This window comes from Ursus arctos, chromosome X (genome assembly GCF_023065955.2).
Source record: "Ursus arctos isolate Adak ecotype North America chromosome X, UrsArc2.0, whole genome shotgun sequence".
In the NCBI taxonomy this organism is placed as follows: domain Eukaryota; kingdom Metazoa; phylum Chordata; class Mammalia; order Carnivora; family Ursidae; genus Ursus; species Ursus arctos.
The window spans coordinates 30,357,737-30,381,418 of NC_079873.1; the positions used below are offsets into that span (position 1 = coordinate 30,357,737).

General features: G+C 38.3%; 1 protein-coding gene across 1 annotated transcript in view; it reads left to right on the forward strand.

The window, feature by feature from the left end:
• CFAP47 (cilia and flagella associated protein 47) overlaps positions 1–23,682 on the forward strand; it is a 478,944-nt gene that overhangs the window by 241,191 nt on the left and 214,071 nt on the right. Inside the window, exons 40-41 of the mRNA XM_048213784.2 lie at positions 3,816–3,902; positions 13,973–14,165. Coding sequence (XP_048069741.1) covers positions 3,816–3,902; positions 13,973–14,165 — 280 coding nt within the window. The remainder of the gene's footprint in view (positions 1–3,815; positions 3,903–13,972; positions 14,166–23,682) is intronic.

Sequence of the window (23,682 nt, forward strand, 5' to 3'; positions counted from 1 at the left end):
TGGTTCTTTCTTTTGCTGCTGCAAACCTGCTGTTGAGTCCCTCTAGTGATGTTTTATTTCAGGTATTGTACTTTTTACGTCCAAACTTTATAATTGGTTCTTTGAATAATTTCTCTATTTGGTGGGGCATCACTGTTTCTCATAGATAGGGTTGCAGACCTTTCACATAGTTTTGGGGATCTAGCAAGCTTCTTCAACCCTTCATATAGGCCTCTCCTTCCGCAGATCTTCCTTTGATATTTTGGCAAGCTCTTGTTTGATCCAACTGCTGTTGGAACCTCATGTACAATTGCTACTAATTGTTTTCAGCAAACATCCTGGATATTGCTCTTTTCCTTTAAGTCAGGTCAGTAAAAGCAACACCTTGCAAACTGAATTTCTCTAGGGATCTGTGAGACAGATGAAAAAGTAACAATGCTCAGGGATGGCACTTTTTTTGAAGAGCTCCAGTCTCAGTCTATGCCCTCATGTTGCTGTAAGCTTGCCAGGTTTTACAGCTATCTTGGTTGCAAGGCTGCTGGTTTTCAAGGCTATTACAGAGTAGTGAAAAAATGGGAGTTACAACATAAAAGTTACAAGGCCACAAACTCTGCTGTTCTTATCAAGGTGTGGCGGGTTTTTTTTTTTTTTTTTTGAATAAACACTACTCAAAATGTTGTGAAATTTTCATTAATTAACCAGAGCTCTGAAAAAGTTAATTTTTACAGTTTTTTCCAGTGTTTTTATTGCTTCTATACAGTAGTGAATGTGCAATGGTTCTAATTCTGCCATTTCTTGCCTTTCTTTTTCTGGTAGCCTGGTTTTATTATTTGAAAAATAGTTTTTCTTTTAGATTAGACTCTTCCTTCTCAACGTTTGATCCTTGAATCAGCAAAATCAGCATCACCTGGGAGCTTGTTGGACAGAGTCTCAGGCCCACCCCAATCCATTTGAGTCAGAATCTGCATTTAACATCTGCAGAGGATTTTTATTATACATTAATGTTAGAGCATTGCTGGTCTAAGTCAAGAATGTTTAAAGTTTAATCCATATATAAGCTATTTAAAAAGCATCTGGAAAGCTTGTTTTAAATAGAGGCTCCTGGAACCCTTGCCATACATAACTAAGTCAGAATTCATGCAAATAGAGCTTGGGAATATGCATTTTGACCAAGCACTGCAGATGTTTTTAATACACACTGAAGTGTGAAAACTGCTGATTTAGAAGCTACAGTAATCAAATAGGATTTTTTTCCATTTTAATGGCAGTTTGTATTTCATTTTTATAGTTAATATTTCTCTTTTAAGGAGGACATCTTCAATGTAATTAAGCAGGGACTTTTCAAATGCTACTTTATCTCAAAATGGTACATGCACAGTATACAAAAAACCTAATATTTTCTTTATTGGTTTAGTCTTTTTATTTGTGTATAAAATTGTATTATCCTTGTGACTGTTTTTAGCCAGAACAAATTATGACCCAAATAAATTGCCCTGATGATTCACCTTGGATTTATAGAAATATAAAGAAACATTGTAAATTTTTTCTGCCTCATGATTTTATGAGATTTGAACGAGACTTTAGTGCCTTAATTTAAATTAAAATTACCCTCTAGAGAGGAATTCTTCCTACCTTTGCTTAACTATAACTTTAAAATGATATAAGCAAATCTGGTAGTCTGATACATGTCTTACAGGGTTCATAGTTTACATTTTCCTACAGTTAATTTTGTCTGTTTAAAAATTTCTAGTGTTTAATATTAATATAATTCCTTACAGTCCTTATATGAAATCTATCAGAACTACCAACTTAAAAGGACAGAAAGTGACATTAACATTGTCAGTGAGCAAGAATTCCTGTCCCCTTTAAGGGTCCTTCTAGCTGGACTAAGAATCACATTGACATGAAACAGATTAACAGGAGAAAATCAAATTTAATAGCATAAGTGTGGGGAATCCACCCAGACAAGGAAATTCCAAAGACAGGCGAAATGAGGCATATATGTCATACTGAACTAAGGAGAAGGGGGTAGGAGTCTGGGATTTTAGAGGAAAGGAATGCAACTCACAGGGAGAAAAGAAAAGCAGATGTTTGGTAATTAGACATTTGCCTTGCCATACAGATGGGTCACTCAGATAAAATTTATTTCTGCTAATAACCCTTATTCTGTCAAAGACCCCCAATTTAGATTCTTCTTTATAATTAAGGGAGAGGCAAAACTTTCTTTTGAGTCCACAGGGTCTTGATTACCTCCATCTTAAAATAATCTGCATGCTAAAGTGGCACATTTTGGGAGCAGAGGCTATCCTGAACCCCTTCAACACTGAAACATTAGGATGTATGAATGTGTTACATTTTAGTTTTGTATGCAGTTGTATGTGTGTTTGTATGCATGTTTGTGTTTCAGTACTGAAACATTTAATTTTATTATTGATCTATTTTTATTATAAAGCTCGTATTATGAGATTAATAACTGTTACATAATAAAGATTTATTTTAATGAATTGTTGGGAAGGAGCAAATTTTGTCTGCTCTTCAAGATCCTTCTAACTCAACTAAGAATCAAATTGAGACAGATTAACAGGAGAAAATCAAATTTAGTTTTGTACATAAGGGGAATTCACACACACATGAAATTCCAAAGACAGAGAGGCAACATGAGACTTACATGAGCTAAGAAGAGAGATAGGGGTGTGAGGATACAAAGGGGAGGAAGACCATTAGCAAGAAAGCGAGAGGACATATCTGGAAAACAGAGGTTGTCCTATTATGCAGATGTATTTTTTAGGTAAAGAGGAATCTCCGTTAATAGCTCTTTTTCTGATACAAGATCTCTTTTCCAATGAAAATTTAGTAAGTTGAGAGGAAGATGAAGAGCTTGACCTGAATCTGCTAGTCTTTTATTGCTTTTAACTCAAAATAATCTTCATACCAGGGTGGCCCATCTTGGTGCAGCCTGCATTTGGCCCCTATAAAATCAAGTTTGAATAAATCTGTTCTTAATATTTTGCAGATTCTCTTCAACTCTGCATATAGAATTAGGCATTCCTGACTTGACTCTTCATGACATCTTTCATCCACATCTAGAGGATCATTTCCACACTATCTTCCACTAAAATGTGGGCAACCCAAGGCAAAGAGGATGGTAGATTCATACTTGTATTTCCAGCACCTAGTCCCACATCTAACATATAATGGAGTCTCCATAACTGTTTCCTGAATGAGTGAGCATTATCTCATAAGGACTGAATTGCTATGTAATTCCCGAAGATGGCATAATTACTAATGCACTGATTAACTAGGTATCCATATCGCATGTCCAGTACTGAAAGAAACATTTCTCTCTTTTGAAAATAAGATTAGAAATTACGAAATGTGTACAGCTCTGAGAATACATTGAGACAAGTGTATGATTCCATTGTTTCTAGAATATAATTGGGTAGTCATTTATGTTCTAAATTTCCTTGCGGTAAGAATTTAGTATTGCCTTTCCATATAATAGAATATTATCTTTTACATATTTCAATTCCAGATCTTTTCTTTTCTTTTTTTTTTTAAGTAATCTCTATACCGAACATGTGGCTTGAACTCACAACCCTGAGATCAAGAGTTGCATACTCTACCAACTGAACCAGCCAGTCTCCCTGATCGTTCCCTTTTTAAAAACATACATGTTTTGAGATACAGAATGAGAACATGTGTATTTTTTAACTGTAATTTATTCTGATTCTAATTATATTTTATGAATGATGGAAAAAAATTTAAAAGAATGTTTTGTGGTCATTTGCATTTTATTACAGTAGAATTCAAAATAATCCTTTTTTCATTTATTTTAGTGTCGGGTTGGTGGAATCCTCAACATTTATCTCTTTGCCATCTCAATTAGCAGAATCTGAACAATTCATTAACCACATGAACCATGGGTAAATGTGAATATATTTATGCTCATAATTTTCTCAAGAAAAATTCTGAGAAATTAGCTATTAAAATAAAAAATATAATAGAAATAATATACTAAAAATATAAATTGAACTAAAACTGCTATTAATTATATAGTAGTTTTCATTTGAAGTATTTAATTTATAGTATATATAAAATTTATATTATTCACAGTTGTTCTATTCTCTTATGTGTTACTAGGCTATGTGCATGAAAAATGAATAAATATGCACTTGATTAAATACAGTGGATTCTCATTATTTGTGATAGTTATGTTCATTAAAATTGTGGCACTCAATGAATGAATACTGAACCATTATTCCTAGAAGAAATATATGTAAGCACATCGATTATAATTGCAAATCCTAAAAACAACCCATCCTGGTAGATTCTATTTTCTTCACATAAAGAAAATAAGGGTCAGTAGTATTAAATGACTTGTATGAGGCTGACCCACTAAAAGGTGCCAGCAAATTGTTTCAAATCCTGTCCACCTGGCCCCAGAGGTGGAACTTCTTGAACATTTGTACTCCTGTACTGCCTCCTACCGTCTCCGTCCTTTGGTCATCTACATCTGAGAACTGAAGCAGAAGGGCCCACTATCACCTTGTTGGACCTTAGCTGGGAACTATGTAACCATAGACTGGAACTTTTTGCCGCTCTGCATATGTCCATAAACAACAGGGGAATCTCCATGAGTATGGATTTGGGGGGGTACAAATCAATTTTCGTGAGGAGACAAATTTGCAAATAACCAGAATTTGTGGATAATGAGGATCAACTGTATTTAGGCTTATTCCACCTACATTATGAGGTCTGTTGTTTAGAAAGAAACTTTGACTTCGCAATAGAGAAGCAGAATTTTTAAAAGTTAGATTGCTTTATATTTCTGATCTATTTTAAACTATAGAATAACTATTTAACGTGAAAGAGAATAAAAACAACATTGCCAAGGTTAACGAAAATCAGGCAGAAAGAAAATAATGCAAGTATGTATTAGTGAAATGCATGCATACACTGACCATTACTGTAACAACTACTTCATAGCTACTACGTTGTTAGTTTATTTTATACCTTTGTCTCTGTGTAATGCTTGACAATGACCGTGTCATCCTTTTAGATGCAAAACTGTGTCAGGAGTCAAGGATTTAGCAATTTTTAAACCATAGGAATAACCGATGTTAAAGTCATCAGAAACTCTTCAAGTGATTTGTGCAGATCTTGCTAAGATTAAAATGAATATAGTTTATTTTCCAAAAGTAAATTGTATTTAAGCCAATAGTTACATGGGATGGAAAGGATTACATTTATTATGCTTCATTTCTTATTGGTTGTTCTGCGAGAAAAATTGTTAAAGGAGTACACCATTTTTGTCTCACAGCATTTGTTTTATTGAATGCTAATTATATGCTTAACTAAGGCATTCGAAATCTTCCTTTTACATTTTTCTTTAATGAACAATAAAATGTTGAATTAATACCTTGAGCGATAAAGCATCTTATAGATACCATAAGAATATTGTAGGTATTTTATGTTAATTTTCTTATAGTGTGAAGTGCTAGTATTGCTAGAAACTCTTCAGTTAACACTTCTAAGTTTTTATTCTTTTAGTCCCTTGCTTCTTGATGAAGCAGCTGTCTGGCATGATAGATTTTTCCTGAATGGCCTTGAAATAATTTCTACACATTAATTGCAAATAATTTGTAGTATCACATATTAAACTGGAGTCAGATCTCAAAGCAATGCTATACGTATTTGTGAGCATAAGTAACTCAAAGTTGGATCAGTTTAATGAACAGCAAAATTGAGTCTGCTTTCTCTGTTTTTTTTCAAGATTTATTTATTTATTTATTTATTTTAGTGAAAGACCATGCATGAATAGGGGGAGGGGCAAAAGGAGAGGGAAAGGGAGAGATTCCCAAGCAGACACCCCACTGAGCATGGCACCTGGCATGGGGCTCAATTTCATGACTCTGATACCATGACCTGAACTGAAATCAAGAGTCGGACGCTTAACTGATTGAGCCACCCAGGCGCTCCAAGTCTACTTTCTTAATTTGGAATGCAGTATAGGAATTCTGTATCCCAAATTTTAACATGATTTTTCTTCATATAATATTCTGGAATGGTTTTGATTAGATCTGAAGTTTCACAATTACTGAGGCTATAGGTAAAGACATCTTTTTAATGTTATGCTTCTCAAATCTAAACCATAATGGAAATACACAAGCATTAAGACATTTATAATTTAATTTTGGTTGGAAAGGACACTTTGCAAGTACTCATCCAAAATAATTGCCAACTCAACATACAGTACAGCTGAAGACGTGTGTCTATCATGGTCTCAAACATTATTGATCATTCTTTCTTGTATAGTCTCTTCCATTCATATTTATAATACTTTGCTTTCCTAGTTCTTGCTGAAGGCTTCCTATGATAAAACTAACAGAAGATATAGTGATATTGAGTATTGGTCAGGGAGAACAGGATCCAACATAGAATAGTTAGGCTTCTGTAGTCTCAAAGAATGAGTCAGAGCTGTTTGTTTAAAGGATTGAGGATTTATTCCTTTGCACCTCTGTGAAGACTGTCTACCAGATCAAAGCTGAGAGTGGGACTTAAAAAGGCGAAGGCTACAGTTTTTCAGAAAAGAGATGCTCCCTGGTTTGTCATATCAGCAATGATCTGGACAGAATGCTGAGCCCCATATTCATATGTTGGGTTGAAATAGAACAGTCTTAAGTTTACCCCAAACTGTTTTTCTGACAGTTCTTAAGAGATGTCTTAGATGCACTTATTATGGCTCCTCTTTTGGGGTCCTGACTGCTTGCTGTATAATACCTCTGGGCTCCAGTGCATGTAGCAGCAAATCTGTATTCACTTTCTCAAGAATCAGCTAGAATATCCAGAGCTCCAACAATCAAATCCACTTTATAGGCAGCAGAAGGGAGAAAGCAAAATAAGAGTGTGCCCTTTCTTTCTCTGTTAGGGAAACTTCCCAGAAATAGCACCCAGCTCTTCTGCTTGTCGCCAGTTGGCCAAATCTAGCTGGAAGGAAGACTGAGAAACCACTCTTCTCCACAGACACATCACAGTAAAACGAGGGTTTTGTCAGTGAGGAGGGAAGGGCCCATGAATATTGAGATAGGTGGTCAACAGGCTCCACCATGAGGGGACACAAAAGAGAGTTTTATTCCAATTAGCACAAAGTTATCTAGTATTTCATCAGTCTGGCTTCATTGGCGTAATGAGGCCTTTTGATCTTTAAATACGTCTTAATAAAATAATACTTAGTAATGTTACATACCCTGTTTTTCTTAAAACTCCCGTTAATGTTTTTCTTGAATAGATTTCCAGATACAAATAAAATTTAAGAATGTGCATTTTGAATCATGACCAAAATGGAAGTCTGGTGTAGTACCTCTATGATTAATAACTTTTGTATGTAATATACCATACAATAAGCATTACATTGTCTCAATAACACCTACACTGTTCTCTAGGTCTAATCAGCAAGGTAACATAAGAGATCAAAAAAGGTTAAAAAAATCACTCCATCAACTATTAGTAATCTCTTTTTAGAGCTCTTAACAAATATCCCTGTTTTATTCTTTTTAGGCTTGTGGTAATATGGCACTTCCCTAGTTGAAGTTATGTGTGAACATATAACTTAATCGGCCAATGACATGTGAGGAAATGTGCTAAATGTTTTCTCCAAGGGGTAGCTTTAAGATCCAGTGAACAATTTTTCTCGTTCCCTTTCCCTGATTCGATTACTAAAGAAGTGTTAATAGAAATGGAGTTCCCTGCACCGAGAATCTTGGAGTGCACCCCCTCCACCTAGGATGGACGTGTAATGTGAGCGCGGAGTTAACTGTTGCACTGATCCACTGAGATCTGGGGCGTTACTGCAGCATGACCCAGCATGTGCTGGTGCTCCTCCTCAGATCACTTCAGTCAGTATCTCCCCGAATAATGAATATTCTCTTCTCAAATGAGCAGTAACGTGCTGAAATTACCTTTCAGGTGGCATAAAAAGAGGTAAAGTCTCCTACGAAAAATTTTTAAAGTGCCTCTATAAACTGCTCTTCTTAAGCAACGGACACGTATAAAACAGCACATTTGAAACCACATGGATGATAAAGCTTTATATTCATCACACATTTTACTTTATGGGAAAATGATCCATGAGCATAAACAAGAGCAGTTAAGAACTTTCTATTCTAATTAAATCCAAGGGATTACCAGAAAGATCAGGACAGGACACTGATTTTAGCCACACTTTAAAATTAAATGATGGGTCAGCAGTGCTCAGAAATGAGCACTGTGTAAGTACTTTCCTACGGTATTATGACTTGCTCTTTTTTCAGCAACATTGAATTATTTCTCATTTAATAAATTCTTACTAAGTGGCCCCTCAAGCAGTGTTCTTAGTACCAGAGAAATATCAAATAAATAAGTCATAGATCTGGTTCTCAAGGAGCCAACCATCAGGTAGAAAAGAAAAAGAAAATCTACACAAGTGGAGGCAGTTGTACAGGGCAGAATGCATTCAGTAATATATGTTGTACCGGAAAAAAAAAAAAAAATTCTGTGAGCTCATTGGCAAGGAATATCCCTATCTAGAGATAGAGGTCTTCTTGAGCTTCATCTCCTTTGTCTTTTCTTTATGTATTTTCTTGGAGAATAACTAATGAAAGTACCTTTCGAATAAATCAGAGTTGCCTTTCCTCAAAGAGACCCTCAAACCCAGAAAAATTGAGTTGCCTCGACTATTTATGGTAAAGACAGAAAAAAATTGCAGGCCTAGAAAAAGAAAACATTTAAGGAGAATAATGAGGTACTAAGCACTTCTTTCTCATGCATATGCTATACTCTGCTGTTCTTTATTATATACAAATTGGGATCGGAAATGTGAGTAAGATTTTGATGGCTCGAATCTAGAGCAGGGGAGAACTTTCCTATAAGTATAAAAGGAGCATGGGAAGAAGGACTTGCTGAAGCAGTGGAGGAGGGGACAGGCTAGGGGAAATACAAGACATGTGCTAATGCATATGGATTATGGGAGAATGTGAATGAAAGTTGAAAAGGTGTTGAAGTGTTTATCCTTCTGTTTTGTAATTATTTCTTGTAGACTTACTTTGTATGCCAGACCATACTCTGTGAGCTTGGGGGCTTTGTCATTTATCCTTGTCTCCCAGAGTAGCTTGGCCTAGAGTAGCCACCCAAATGAAAGAGGGCCCTGGTAGAGATCATTTTCTAAGTCGTGATTCTTGCTAAAAATCCAGAAAAGCTGGATTCTGCATGGCCCATGATTTTAAGATATTTCATTTTACGACACTGAATAACTGGTGACACTTAGAATTAGGCAAATCTCCAAGGAAAACAGAGTGAATCAGAAGCCAGTGTGTGTACTAAGATTCACAATATGCCACGATCCTCTTGCACTACATGAGAGTTTCATACCTGTTTTTAATGTCATCACAGTCTTTGCCAGTCTGATGAAGCCTATTCTGCACAGAGTAATGTTTTATAAATACTGAAAATAAGATGCAAGGATTACAGAGTGTCTTACTCTTCCCAGGCTGCAATAGTAAAATAACATAGAAAGGGTGGCCTAAACAACAGAAATTTATTTCCCGTAGCTCTGGAGGTTGGAAATCCAAGATCAGGGTGCAGGCATGATAGTTTTTATTCAGAAGCCTCTTCTCTTTACTTGTAGGTGGCAGCCTTCTTGCTGTGGGCTTACATGACTTCTTTGTGCATACATAGAGTGAGCTCACTGTTGGCTTTTCTGATAAGAACCCTAATTCTGTTGTATCACGGCCCCACCCTTATGACCTCATTTAACCTTCATTACCTTCTTATAGGGCCTATCTCCAAATACAGTCATTTAGAGAATTGGGGCTTTAACATATGAATTTAATGGTGACACAATTCCGTCTATAGCATAGAAGAAACTCATACTCCAGCAGATAATAAAAATATTTTTAAATTGTAGTATGTTAAAATACGTACTTCATTAACATAATACAGAATTAAATCTACTGGTGAACATAACTACCATACTTTAAAAGTATTTATGAATGTAAATAATAGCTTAAGATATGTACAAGAATTGAAATGTGATATAAACATATCCATGATTATTTGGTGACCAAGTCATATTACAGCTAATGCTACTGTGGTTTGGTTTAAATTGCTATTAATAGTTAGTGGGAGTCAAGATGGAACTTTTCCCCATTTGAATTCATAGATCCACTCTGTCCTTGCACCCCACGTTGGTGCACCTTGTTTACAGACTTCTCATTTCCTCGGGAGCCAAAGAGGTACAAAAAACAGCAAATATCCCATTTTTGCTGCCCTCCAGATGGCCACTAGGTCCTTTTTTGAAGTAGCCCTGGACACGTGGAGGATGAAGTGAATCTCAAAATTGATCCACTTACATTCCTTCCCGTGATGCATGAAAACTAGTCTTGATCCAAAAAATTCGCTCTTTGATTTGGACACAGCTGTGAATGCTGGCCCAGGAGTAGCTTCATGAAGGCTTGTAATAAAGATCTCCCCTCCCTAGTGGAAAAGGTTTGAGTAGGAAGTCATTCTTGGGGCTGATTTATTCATGCTCTGAATAGAACCAGTTCAATGTCATTTTGGTCATTTTAGCTTGAAAAGAGCTGCATATCACTCCTGCAGAGAAAAAAGGAACGTCATCCCTTCATACCTCATAAGTAGGTTTCACTCCCTGACTTTAGGCCACTACTGAATTATTAGGAGTTATTCCCTTGCTTTATCAACAGTATTTTGTATAATTTTAGCCTCTTTTGATGCTATGTCTTCCTTAAGACCAAAGGTTTAAAAATGCTCCCTCTGCCATAGCTTCAACAGTAATTGGTGAGCATTGAGGAAAATGATAGCATACACTGAGGTGTGGGGAATAACCAAAAGGTAGAGTTGGTTTTCTGTTGTCTTTGGATCTGCAAGATACTGGTTTTGTAAACTAGTTAGGTTTATCCCTGAATTTCTAGACTCAAGAATGTTGATCAGGGAAAATAGAATTTACCTGAACCAAATTATTTTATTATATTATTTTCTGATGTCTCTGAATTAATCATGATAATCATTAGTTATATAAGCAAGGTAATAACATTTCTAGGTCTGCAGTATTTTTCTATCCATCTTTACCATAAATAGTACAGGTAACTCAATTTTTGTGGGTTTGAGAGTCTCCTTTGAGGATAAGGCAACTCTGATTTATTCAAAAGGTGCATTCATTAGCTATTCTCCAAGAAAATACGTAAAGAAGAGAAAAAGAAGACAAGACCCAAATTATTTTCCTTTCCTATTCATTATGAAAAAAATGGCTGAAGGGCTAGAGATTGCAAGTATTGAGCAAAATGAAGTTCTGAAATTATCCAAGAATTTTAATCACTCATTCCACCCAGAGCTCCATTATAGGGATGATGGTGGAACCATGCATCGAGAAATGAGCATTCTCTGTTGTTCTTCCCCTCTCTGTATGGTCTCCCTTAAAAATGCTAAACTATCTAGTGTGTCTCTGATAGCCTTAAAGTATCTATCAAATGTTCAAATTGCACAAAATATTAAAACGGCTAATCAGAATGTCTGTGATTTGAAGTAAAGCAGAGAATAATTACAAGATGTGATAAACCTTATTAAGAATGTTATATCAAGAAAAGGCAGTGGAGAAAAAGAATCAATATGGCTGGAATTTTACTTGGAAATAGTCCATATATTTTTACAGCATCAAATTCAGGCAAAAGCAAGGGACGCCTGGGTGGCTCAGTTGGTTAAGCATCTGCCTTTGGCTCAGGTCATGATCTCTGGGTCCTGGGATCAAGCACCCCCCCCCCCCCCCCCCGCTGTGGGGCTTCCAGCCCAGTGGGGAGTCTGCCTCCCTCTCTCTGTCTCTCTCCCTCTCCCCTGCCCCTCCCCACTGCTCGTTCTGTCTCTCAAATAAATAAACAAAATCTTTAATAAAAAAACAAATTCAGGCAAAAGTATATGACAAGGTGAGAAAATACGGAGTTTTTGTATATTCAGAAAAAAATCAGGCAAACAATATCTGAGAGCCCAGATGCTAATTGCCAGCTTGTCAAGCAAAGTAATCATGAATATTGAGAAGAGCAGTTTGGGGAAAAATTGATGAGTTCTGGAAGACATGGAAACTTTCAAGGGAGGCGGTTGTTTCGGGCTGTGGTCTGCTAATTAATTTTCAGAAATGCAGCCAGAGCTTAAACAGCTACCCATATCTCCTCCCTTTATGAGAAAGAAGCAAATGCAGAAACAATAAGCTGAAAGAAGTGAACCTTTCGAGAAATCAAGTTCTAGAACCACTTTTAGAGAGAATACCTATACAGTCCTAAGTTGAGACCACTACTTTTGATTTTTATTGTTATCAAATGTTTATTTCTTCATAGTATTCATAAGTAAAAAGGAATTGTTTTTATTAAATTGTATAAAACAGTGGTGGAAATATAGATGATTGTTAGTTTCCTTTTTGCATTTTTCTTTTAAAATTTCTGAAACAATATAGACATCAAGGTGATATATGAAATACATCTGTGGTCTTTGCATATCATGTAGGTACCATAATTTTTAAGGATCTATAAGATATAATGAAGATAGAGAATTGATTTTGAGTTTCGTTTGTGTTAATGTTGTTGTCCTATTTACTTATGACAGTGACGCTGAGAGTAGCCCTGAACATGACAATGCTGAGGGTTGTTGCCATTCCCCAAATGCCATAAGAACCTGTGAGTACCTCAAGCAAAAGCTTTCATTTGTCTTCATGTCTGACTTTTACATGCCTAGCATAGCAGTAAATGAAATACTCAACAAATGATGGTTATAACAATAGACTGAACGGCAAACCCTGGAAATCGATGGCGGAGTGGGATTTCCAAGGGCTGGTCCTCAGCCTTTTCTGTTCATGACCCTTTGGAGGACTCTGCCCACATCTTTCTTTTCACTGCGAGTCCTAGTTTCCTTACGTGTACAATGACTGTATTTAAATAAATAACTTTAATGTTTCTTTTGGCTTATTCTGAACTATTTAAACCTATGTAGGTGATCAACAGGTATCACCATGTTTAAAATTACAAGGAGAACATAGATTTACTTTGTTTTATGAAATAACTGTAAATTCAGAAAATATGAATAGAACGTGGATAGGACAATGGATATAGGAATGTTCTGGTTATCTCTAGCTACAGAACAAACCACCCCAAATGTAGTGGCTTAAACAGTAAAAATAGATTGGCATTATTCTCTCTCACACTTCTGGAGTGACTGGCCTCAGCTAGATGCTTTTTGCTCAGTGTCCTCATGCAGTCGCACTCAGATGGAGGCTGGGGCTGGAGTCATCACAAAGGTTTCCTGACTCACATGTCCGATGGTTAATACCTTTTGGCTAGGACCTCAGGTAGGGCTGTTACATGTGGCTTTTCATGTGGCCTAGGCTTCTTCACAGGATGACAACTCGTTTCTAAAAGCAGGTGACCCAAGAAAGGGATGATGAGGTAGAAATTGTATTACAGTGTTTGCTCTAGTGTCAGAAGTCACACTGCTGCCTTGTAACATACTGTTCATTAGGATCAAGGCACTAAGACCCCCCACCATATCACCACATTCACGGCAGTGTTGAAGAACTTGTAGACATGTTTTAAAACCGACAAAAGTTATAGAGACAGACATAAAACATTCCTCTATTTCCAGTTCAAGTTTTCTATTACACCCTGTTATGTGAACTATTACAGAGTTGACAAAAAAAAGTTGAAGATGCTTAGATGACTGCTTTGCTATTTATACGTGTATCTGGGCTAATTTTAAACAGTAGTGAAGTTCCCTTTTTAAGGAATCTTTAATAGAGGGTCATAATTACACATTTTTATGATATCAGGCTTGAGCTGGGGTCACCCATGCTTTCATTAACAAATGCATGTGTCATCTAATTTGCTGTGCTAATGCTTTGAACATTTTCTTATTCATTTCAAAACGTGAAGCACTAATTGAAACAGCTGCTTTATTTGAACAGCACTTATGAAATGATATGTAAACAAGCTCTGCTTCGTGTTTTGGTAGCAATTAAGTCCAATTTCATCAGAGAGTTCTTCTGCTCCACACATACTCTTCACCTGGGAGTAAAAGGGACTTCAAGCCTGGAGCTCTTGTTTCTTCCCTTTGACATGCACACGCGCTACTGTGTCATCATCCTCAGCAACAAAGAGGTGAGAACAGAATGGCGGCACGTGTTTCCATCATGGGCTGGCACTTGAATGGAATAACCAGTACAGGGGCCTTGAAGGCAGCTGAAGGCTCTAGTAATGTAGATAGCAATTTCAGCCTTCTAGTTGCTAAACCAAGAGCTTATTCTCACAAATAAGCAAGGAGTTACACTAGTCATGGGTAAACTGCCTTAGTCCCATGAGAGCAGATTGGCAGCTTGCCTAAACTTGCTGCAGCTCTTTCTGTATTCACTTTCTGTAGCTACCTAACAAGTTACCAAACACTGAAGGGTTAAGACAACATTTATTATGTCACGTTTTCCATGGATCAGAGGTCTGGGCATGATCTGGGTGGGTCCTCTGTTTAAGGTCTGTCAAGTCTTCAGTCAAGGGACCTGCCGGTGCTGGATCCTCCTCAGAGGCTCCACTGAGGAAGGAGCTGCTTCTCAGCTCTCTCTCGGGTTGATGGTGGAATTAATTTTCTAGTGGCTCTGGAATCCATGTAGCTTACTTCTTTAAAGCCCGCAAATGGGGCACCTGGGTGGCTCAGATGGTGAGGCGTCTGCCTTCGGCTCAGATCATGATCCCAGGGTCCTGGGATGGAGTCCCGCTGCGAGCTCCCTGCTCAGTGGGGAGCCTGCTTCTCCCTCTGCCCCTCCTCCTGCTTGTGCTCCCACTCTCAGATAAATAAATAAAATCTTTAGGGGCGCCTGGGTGGCTCAGTCGTTAAGCGTCTGCCTTCAGCTCAGGGCGTGATCCCAGCGTTCTGGGATCGAGCCCTTCATCAGGCTCCTCCGCTGGGAGCCTGCTTCTTCCTCTCCACTCCCCCTGCTTGTGTTCCCTCTCTCGCTGGCTGTCTCTCTCTGTCAAATAAATAAATAAAATCTTTAAAAAATAAAATCTTTAAACAAAAGTAAATAAAGCCAGCAAAGGAAAGAGAGAGAGAGGGAAAGGGGGGGTTGGAAGAACAGAGGGAGGAAGAGAGGCAGAGAGACAGAGAGAGAAAGAGAAGACAGGCTTTAGAGGAAAAGTTTTATGGTATTATCCCTCTCTAGAAAGAAACTGCCATGTGTTGACCTGAGGAGGGAATTTATAATGCCCAGAAGATAGCCCCAAATACTTCAGTTCTCTATCATTTATGTGCTGTATGAAATTCATTCACAATGAAATAATGGTAGTTGGAAAGGAGTATTGTATTGACCTGGTGTCTATAAGATCATTCACACATGAAAAATAATATAGCCCATTAAATATGTAAAGAATAGTTTACTTAAAAATTGCCATTTAGGAGAGAAAAAATGCTGTTTTATAGTAATGCTAAATCTTGTTTTTTATTTTCCCTAAAAGAGCCCAGGATTTAACTGAATTCCTCTATATGATAATTTGTGAAAAACAGTAACTATAGTGTGACTAGTAGTTTAATCAAATACTTCACAGTTCCTTTTTTATATTAATTTATAATATAGCCCTAGAAAATGCTAGGGTTAATTCTCAATAGCAGAGTAAGGAGGCTGATTTTATTATTTGAATTCAACTATTGGAATATTAATATTTACTTCCGTAAATTTTGTCTAAATTAATCAAAATATAATTATACTTAACTTGGAATATCAGCTTATTAAAACATGTCTTTTGATTACATATATTTGTTATTAAGAAAAATAATAATCATGAAATTATATTGCTATCAACTGAGAAATAATGCCCTTAATCTAAAGTATTGCATTGAATTGCAATTACTTATATGGCCAAGCACATCTATTAATTTACACATTCAATTTATTGCTAATTATATTGAAAAATGCAATTACACGCTTAAATAGATAATCAAACATCCAAGTCCACCTAGTTAGCTCCTGTTCTTATTAAATGTGTGATAACTACTTTGCCATTAAGAACCACCTGTTGAAAACTGTAAAGTAATTAGGCCTCAGTTTGATAGCTTTCCATGTGTAAAACAGAAACATTTCTACTAACACTGCTATCAAGGAAAGACCATTTGTTTCATTTTGGCTGTTCCATTTGAACTTTCAAATAAAAAAAAAAATGAGATGACTTACGTAATAGCTGTTTGAGAATACGAACAGTTCACAAAACTTCCATCAATGTTCATAGAAAGTCTTAGCTTAGGGGAAAACCTACAAAATCCCTAAAAATTCATGCTGTCAAATGCCAGAAGTCCAAAAGCCTTTCTGCTCATGTGCAGATGGGGCAGATTGAATGGGGGAACCTGGAGCAGAAACATGACCCCGCAGTCCCTGGGAGGACGGCTTGACAGACTCCCACACAAACTGCAACATACAAAGCGAGGTATTGACACAACCCCAAGGGCTCTAGCTTTACTGAGCCTGTATAATCATCTGCTCTGTGTAATCCTGGGCTCCCAAATCGAAAACCACTCATCGCTTCTGGGATCATCCGTGCAAGAGAGGAAAGGGCATCAAGCAGGGATCTTTGACGTGGGGCCTGCATTAAGACTGGGTTCCATCCAGTTGCAACCATTTGCTGTGGCCTAACCAGCCCTCTTTTACCAACCCGTGAGCATTTTAATGGAACCAGACTAGACTTCTTTGTCTTGAAGTCCTTCGTTGTCCTTTTCTGTGTATAGAACTTAGTCAGAACAAATAGAAACCAAAGTCCAGGTATTGTTGACTTGAGGAAGCCAGGATGGGAGTCAGCACCCTGAGCAACGTACAGGAATTGGCCCAGTCCCACACTGGGGCCCTATACACCAAGGAGGGTTTCAGCCTTGCTAAGTCAAATAAATATTTGGCAGAACAAGGGTGCCCACTCCCAAGTAGAAGAGGAGGCAAGCCTTCTGATTGATTTGTGGTCTTCAACAATTTAGTCTACGGCTACATCTTACCGGTTGTTAAATATATTGTGTCTCAGTCTGTCCATCTCCCTTACGTATGCATGATAAGTGGGACCACTCATTTGACTTTTTTCCCTGTGCCTCATTTCGTTCTGCCTCAGCCTTTTGTGTCTATCTGTCTCTGCTGATAAAGAGATTTTGCTGGCAGTCTCTATTATGTATATTTTTGGATATTCCATAATCAAAGTGCAGCCATTTTCCAGTCATAGTTCACATATAGACTTTAATAATCCTTGTTTAATTTTATTGAACGTGAAGGTTAGAAAATTAAATTATGCTATGCTAAAATCCTTACATAATTTTACATTTAGGCAAAGCAGTTTCGGTTTTATGAAAGTTATTTTTTTTAATAATAATTTTTTATTATGTTATGTTAGTCACCATACAGTATATCCTTAGTTTTTGATGTAACGTTGCATGATTCATTATTTCCGTATAACACCCAGTGCACCATGCAATATGTGTCCTCCTTAATACCCATCACCATGCAATATGTGTCCTCCTTAATACCCAGTCCCCCACCCCCCTCCCCTCTGTAGCCCTCAGTGTGTTTCCCAGAGTCCATAGTCTCTCAGGGTTCATTTCCCCTTCTGTTTACCCCCCCTTCATTTTTCCCTTCATTCTCATACTGATCTTCCTGCTATTTCTTATCTTCCATAAATGAGTGAAACCATATGATAATTGTCTTTCTCTGCTGACTTATTTCACTTAGCATAATCTCCTCCAGTCCTGTCCATGTTGCTGCAAATGTTGGGTAATTGTTCTTTCTGATGGCTGAGTAATATTCCATCGTATATATGGACCAAGTCTTCTTAATCCAGTCATCTGTTGAAGGGCATCTCGGCTCCTTCCACGATTTAGCTATTGTGGACAATGCTGCTATGAACAGTGGGTTGCATATGGCCCTTCTCTTCACTACGTCTGTATCTTTGGGGTAAATACCCCGTAGTGCAATGGCTGGATCATAGGGTAGCTCAATTTTTTCACTTTTTAAGGGACCTCCACACTGTTTTCCAGAGTGGCTGTACCAACTTGCATTCCCACGAACAGTGTAAGAGGGATCCCCTTTCTCCACATCCTCTCCAACAATTGTTGTTTCTTGCCTTGTCAATTTTTGCCATTGACAAAAAGGTGGTATCTCAATGTGGTTTTGATTTGAATTTCCCTGATGGCTAATGATTTTGAACATTTTTTCATGTGTCTGTTAGCCATTTGTATGTCTTCATTGGAAAGTGTCTGTTCATATCTTCTGCCCATTTTTTGATTTGATTATTTGTTTCTCGTGTATTGAGTTTGGGAAGTTCGTTCTAGATCTTGGATACTAGTATCATTTGCAAATATCTTCTCCCATTCCGTGGGCTGCCTTTTAGTTTTTTTTGACTGTTTCTTGGATGTGCAGAAGATTTTTATCTTGATGAAGTCCCACAAGTTCATTTTCTCTTTTGTTTCTCTTGCCTTTGGAGATGTGTCATGAAAAAGGTTGCTGTGGCCGATGCCAAAGAGGTTGCAGCCTATGTTCTCCTCTAGAATTTTGATGGATTCCTGTCTCACATCGAGGTCTTTCATCCATTTAGAGTTTATCTTTGTGTATGGTGTGAGAGAGTGGTCAAGTTTCATTCTTTTGCATGTAGCTGTCCAATTTTCCCAGCACCATTTATTGAAGAGACTGTCTTTTTTCCACCGGATGTTTTTTCCTGCTTTATCAAAGATTAGTTGCCCAAAGAGCCGAGGGACCATTTCTGGGTTTTCTATTCTGTTCCATTGGTCTGTGTGTCTGTTTTTGTGCCAGTACCATGCTGTCTTTTTGATCACAGCTTTGTAGTACAGCTTGAAATCCGGCATTGTGATGCCCCCAGCTTTGTTTTTCCTTTTCAACAATTCCTTGGCGATTCGGGGCCTTTTCTGGTTCTACACAAACTTAAGGGCTGTTTGTTCCAGTTCTTTGAAAAATGCCATTGGTATTTTGATCGGGATGGCATTGAAAGTGTAGATTGCTCTGGGTAGCATGGACATTTAAACTATGTTAATTCTTCTGATCCATGAGCATGGAATATTTTTCCATCTTTTTGTGTCTTCTTCAATGTCTTTCAAGAGTGATTTGTAGTTGCTAGAATATACATCCTTTACCTATCTGGTTAAGTTAGTTCTGAGATAATGTATGATTTTTGGTGCTATTTTAAATGGGATGGATTCCCTAATTTCTCTCTCTTCAGTCTCATTGTTCGTGTATAGAACTACAACTGATTTCTGAGCATTGATTTTGTATCCCGCCACATTACTGAATTGCTCTATAACTTCTAATAGTTTGGGCGTGGATTCTTTTGGGTTTTCCATATAGAGTATCATGTCATCTGCGAAGAGAGACAGTTTGACTTCTTCTTTGCCAATTTGGATACCTTTTATCCCTTTTTGTTGTCTGATTGCTGTTGCAAGGACTTCTAGTACTATGTTGAATAATAGTGGCGAGAGTGGGCATCCTTGTCATGTTCCTGATCTTAAGGGAAAGGCTTCCAGCTTTTCCCCATTGAGAATGATATTTGCTGTAAGCTTTTCATAGATGGTTTTTATGAGATTGAGGAAGGTACCTTCTATCCCTACACTCTGAAGGGTTTTAATCAGGAAAGAATGCTCTATTTTGTCAAGTGATTTTTCTGCATCTATTGAGAGGATCATATGATTCTTGACTTTTTTCTTGTTGATATAATCTATCACACTGATAGATTTGCGAATGTTGAACCACCCTTGCATCGCAGGGATGAATCCCACTTGGTCATGATGGATAATCCTTTTAAATTGTTTAAATTGATTTTTAATTTCCTGGGTTACCCAATCATTCTTGAGCAGGATGGTTCTTAGTCTCCAAGTGTTTGAGTTTCTTCCAAAATTTTCCTTGTTATTGAGTTTCAGTTTCAAAGCATTGTGGTCTGAGAATATGCAGGGAATAATCTCAGTCTTTTGGTATCGGTTGAGACCTATTTTGTGACCCAGTATATGGTCTATTCTGGGAGAAAGTTCCATGTGCATTGGAAAAGAATGAGTATTCTGTTGTTCTGGGGTGTAGTCTTCTGTATATATCTATGAGGTCCATCTGGTCCACTATATCATTCAAAGCTCTTGTTTCTTTGTTGATTTTCTGCTTAGGTGATCTGTCTGTTGCTGAGAGCAGAGTGTTGAGGTCCCCTACTATTAGTGTATTTTTATCTATATGCCTCTTTATTCTGGTTAAGAGTTGGCTTGTGTATCTTGATGCTCCCCTGGTGGGGGCATATATATTTATAATTGTCATATCCACTTGTTGGATACATCCTTTAAGAATAATATAGTGCCCTTCTGTATGTCTAACTATATTCTTTAGTTTAAAATCCAATCTGTCTGAAATGAGAATTGCTACCCCAGCTTTCTTTTGAGGCCCATTAGCATGAAAGATGGTATTCCATCCCTTTACTTTCAGTCCGAATGTATCTTTAGGTTCAAAATGAGTCTCTTGTAGACAGCAAATGGATGGGTCATGTCTTTTTATCCAATCTGCAACCCTGTGGCGCTTTATGGGAGCATTTAGGCCATTTACATTGAGACTGATTATTGAGAGATATGATTTTAATGATGTTATGTTTCCTGTGAAGTCTTTGTTTCTATAGATTGTAAATATCTGTTCTGTATCACTCTTGGGGCCTTTTTACTTTCATAGAACCTCCCTTAATATCTCATATAGGGCTGGTTTGGTGGTTACAAATTCCTTCAGTTTCTGCCAATCCTGGAAGGTCCTTATATCTCCATCAATTCTGAATGACAGCCTTGCTGGATAAAGGATCCTTGGCTGAATGTTCTTCTCAGTTAGAGCTTTGAAAATACTTTGCCAACCCTTTCTAGCCTGCCAGGTCTCTGTAGACAGGTCTGACATTATTCAGATAGTCTTCCCTCTGTACCTAAGGATTTTCTTCCCCCTGGCCACTTCAAGACTGTATCCTTGGATCTAATATTTGCGAAATGCACTATGACGTGACATGGTGTAGGTCTGTTCTCATTGATTGTGGGAAGGGTCCTTTCTACCTCTTGGACACGAATGCTTGTTTCCTTTGCCAGATTAGGGAAGTTCTCAGCTACAATTTGTTCAAATATCTCTTCTTGACCTCTCTCTTTCTCCATCCCCTCGGGGATGCGGATGATTCTGACATTCTAACGTTTCATTGAGTCAGTAATCTCCCGTAATCTACATTCTTGAGATTGGATTTTTTTGAGCCACGTTTCCATTTTTACTTTCTCTTCTACCATCCCATCTTCCAGTTCACTAATTCGTTCTTCTGCCTCATTTACCCTGGCCTTCAGAGCGTCTGGTTTAGACTGCGTTTGATTCATAGCATTTTTAATTTCTGCCAGATTCACTCTCATGTCCACCCTTAGATTTTCTATATTCTCGTTACTATATTCGTTAATATTTTTTTCAAGCCTACACATCATCTTGACCATTGTTACTCTGAACTCCATTTCTGACAATTTGGTTATATCCATATCCATCAGTTCTGTGTCAAAGGCACAGACTCATTATCTTTTCTTTGCTGGGGGGGATTTCTCCTCCTCGTCATTCTGATGAGGAGAGGTTGCGGGGAAGCCCAGAGCCCAAATTATTTACCAGGTCCCAGGCAGTGTGCCGTTGTTTTATAGGGACTTTAGGGATGTGGGCTTCTTGATTTTTCAGCCTGCCTTCTGGGGGAGGGGCCTGCCGCACCAATACTCAGGCAACCCTGTTTGGGTAGAGTTGCCCCATCCCCTGCGAGGGGGGATGAGGATGGTCACAACATGAATCGGTATTTCCGGGCTTTTGTTCTCTGGCGGCTTTCTCTGGCGGTTTGCTGTGCCTCTTCTGAGAGTCAGAGCAGCAGTGGCCGAATCCTAGCCTCTGTCTCAGAACAGAGAGTTCGCAGTCCACTCTCCACTGAGCTCTCCTGGCCTCTTTAAGTCTGTTTCCATCAGTGCTGCCAAACCCTGTAGCGTCCTGGGATGTGCGCCCCACAGCCAGTGTCCCAGTCCTCACTTCCAGGGCCTGCACATCTTTGTCCTTTGTGCTTCTAACACCGCCAGCTGCCCCTAGTTCCCGTGCGCTCCCGAGCTCCCGATTTCAGTTTAGTTTGTGCGCTCTGGAGCTCCGGTTTTCAGTCTGTTCGCACGTGTTCCCAGGCTCACGGTCTCAGTCTGCTCTCTCGTGGGTGCCCGTCCGTGAGTCCGCCCGCACCCCCGTGCAGGTGGCTACCGCTTTTCGGCGCCGGAAAGCGGTGGCTCCCTCCCCCTTCCGTTTATCTTCCGATATCTGTGCGCGGATTCACAGCTCCCTGCTTCGTACCCCAATACTCAGCGCTGGAGATGTTCATTTGTAGAGATCCAGATGTATTTTCCTGTGTCTCAGGCTGATTCTGTGGATGTTCAGGCTGGTCTGGTAGATATCCAGCTCGACTCAGGGGACCGGCTGAAAAAGGGGTCCCCTACTCCTCCGCCATCTTTTCCCCCTCCCTCTTCTATTTCTCTATGAAAGTTATTTTTATAACTGTAGGGACTGAGTATCGTTTGAGGGTGGTTTCTTTTATTTTCCATGATTTTTAATGGCAAGCTACATTTCATTGACCTTCTGATTTTTCATTCCATTTGTTACATTGCATATTTTGTTGTTGCTGTTGTTTTGGTAAGTACACTACTTCCCATACCCCTGAGTTGTTCCCAGGGAAAGAGAGAGAAGATGAAACCCCATCTGCCCCATAAACACTTTGAAACATTTATTAACCTTAAGATGCCTGCTGACAATATGGGAGCAGGTTAACCGAACTTTAAACTCTAGATCAATGTGGTAGATGTTCACAGTGGTGCACGTAGTTTGAGCCCCTCTATGCTGCAGGGCTTTCTCGCCCTTCACCCACACTGTCATCCTGCCACAAGCACTGCAGCCTTTTTCAAGAGAAAATATGAGAGGAAAATCTGTTAACGAGAATTTTGTGTGCAATGGTAGTTATTTATTCTTGGGGTGGGTCTCCTCTGGGTTTCTTATCAATGATCCTAACAGTCTGTAAAGTTTCCACATTCCTCTGGGATACCAGTATTTTAGCTCCAGGGGATACCCTTTCAAATGTCCTATAGAATACAAGGGAACAGTAATTCCTATTTTCCCAAATCCATGTCAATTTTATGAACCCTTTTTTAAATTGAGATATGACTGACAGATAACATTGTATACATTTTTACATACCATGTCGGTTTGATACATTTATGTATTGCAATGTGATTAATCCAGTAGTGTTAGCTAACACCTTTGTCACATCACACAATTATCACTTGTTTGTTGTGTTGAGAATAATTAAGATCTAGTCCTTTAGCAGCTTCAAGGTTTATAACATAGTATTGTTGACTATAATCACTAAGCTGTGCATTTGATGTCCACAACTGATGTATCTGCTAGTTGCAAGCCTGGAACTCTCTCATTCTTGAAGGAAAGTGTAGAATACAGAGAATGACTCTTGCAAGTTTTAAAATTTAACACACTCAAGCCGTATTCTCAATAATTTCATTTATTATTGTATTTACTTCTCCCAGCACAGTTTGATTCACCAACAGTATAAAGCCAGTTCTGTAGGCACATAGTGCGTGAACACAGAGGAAGGG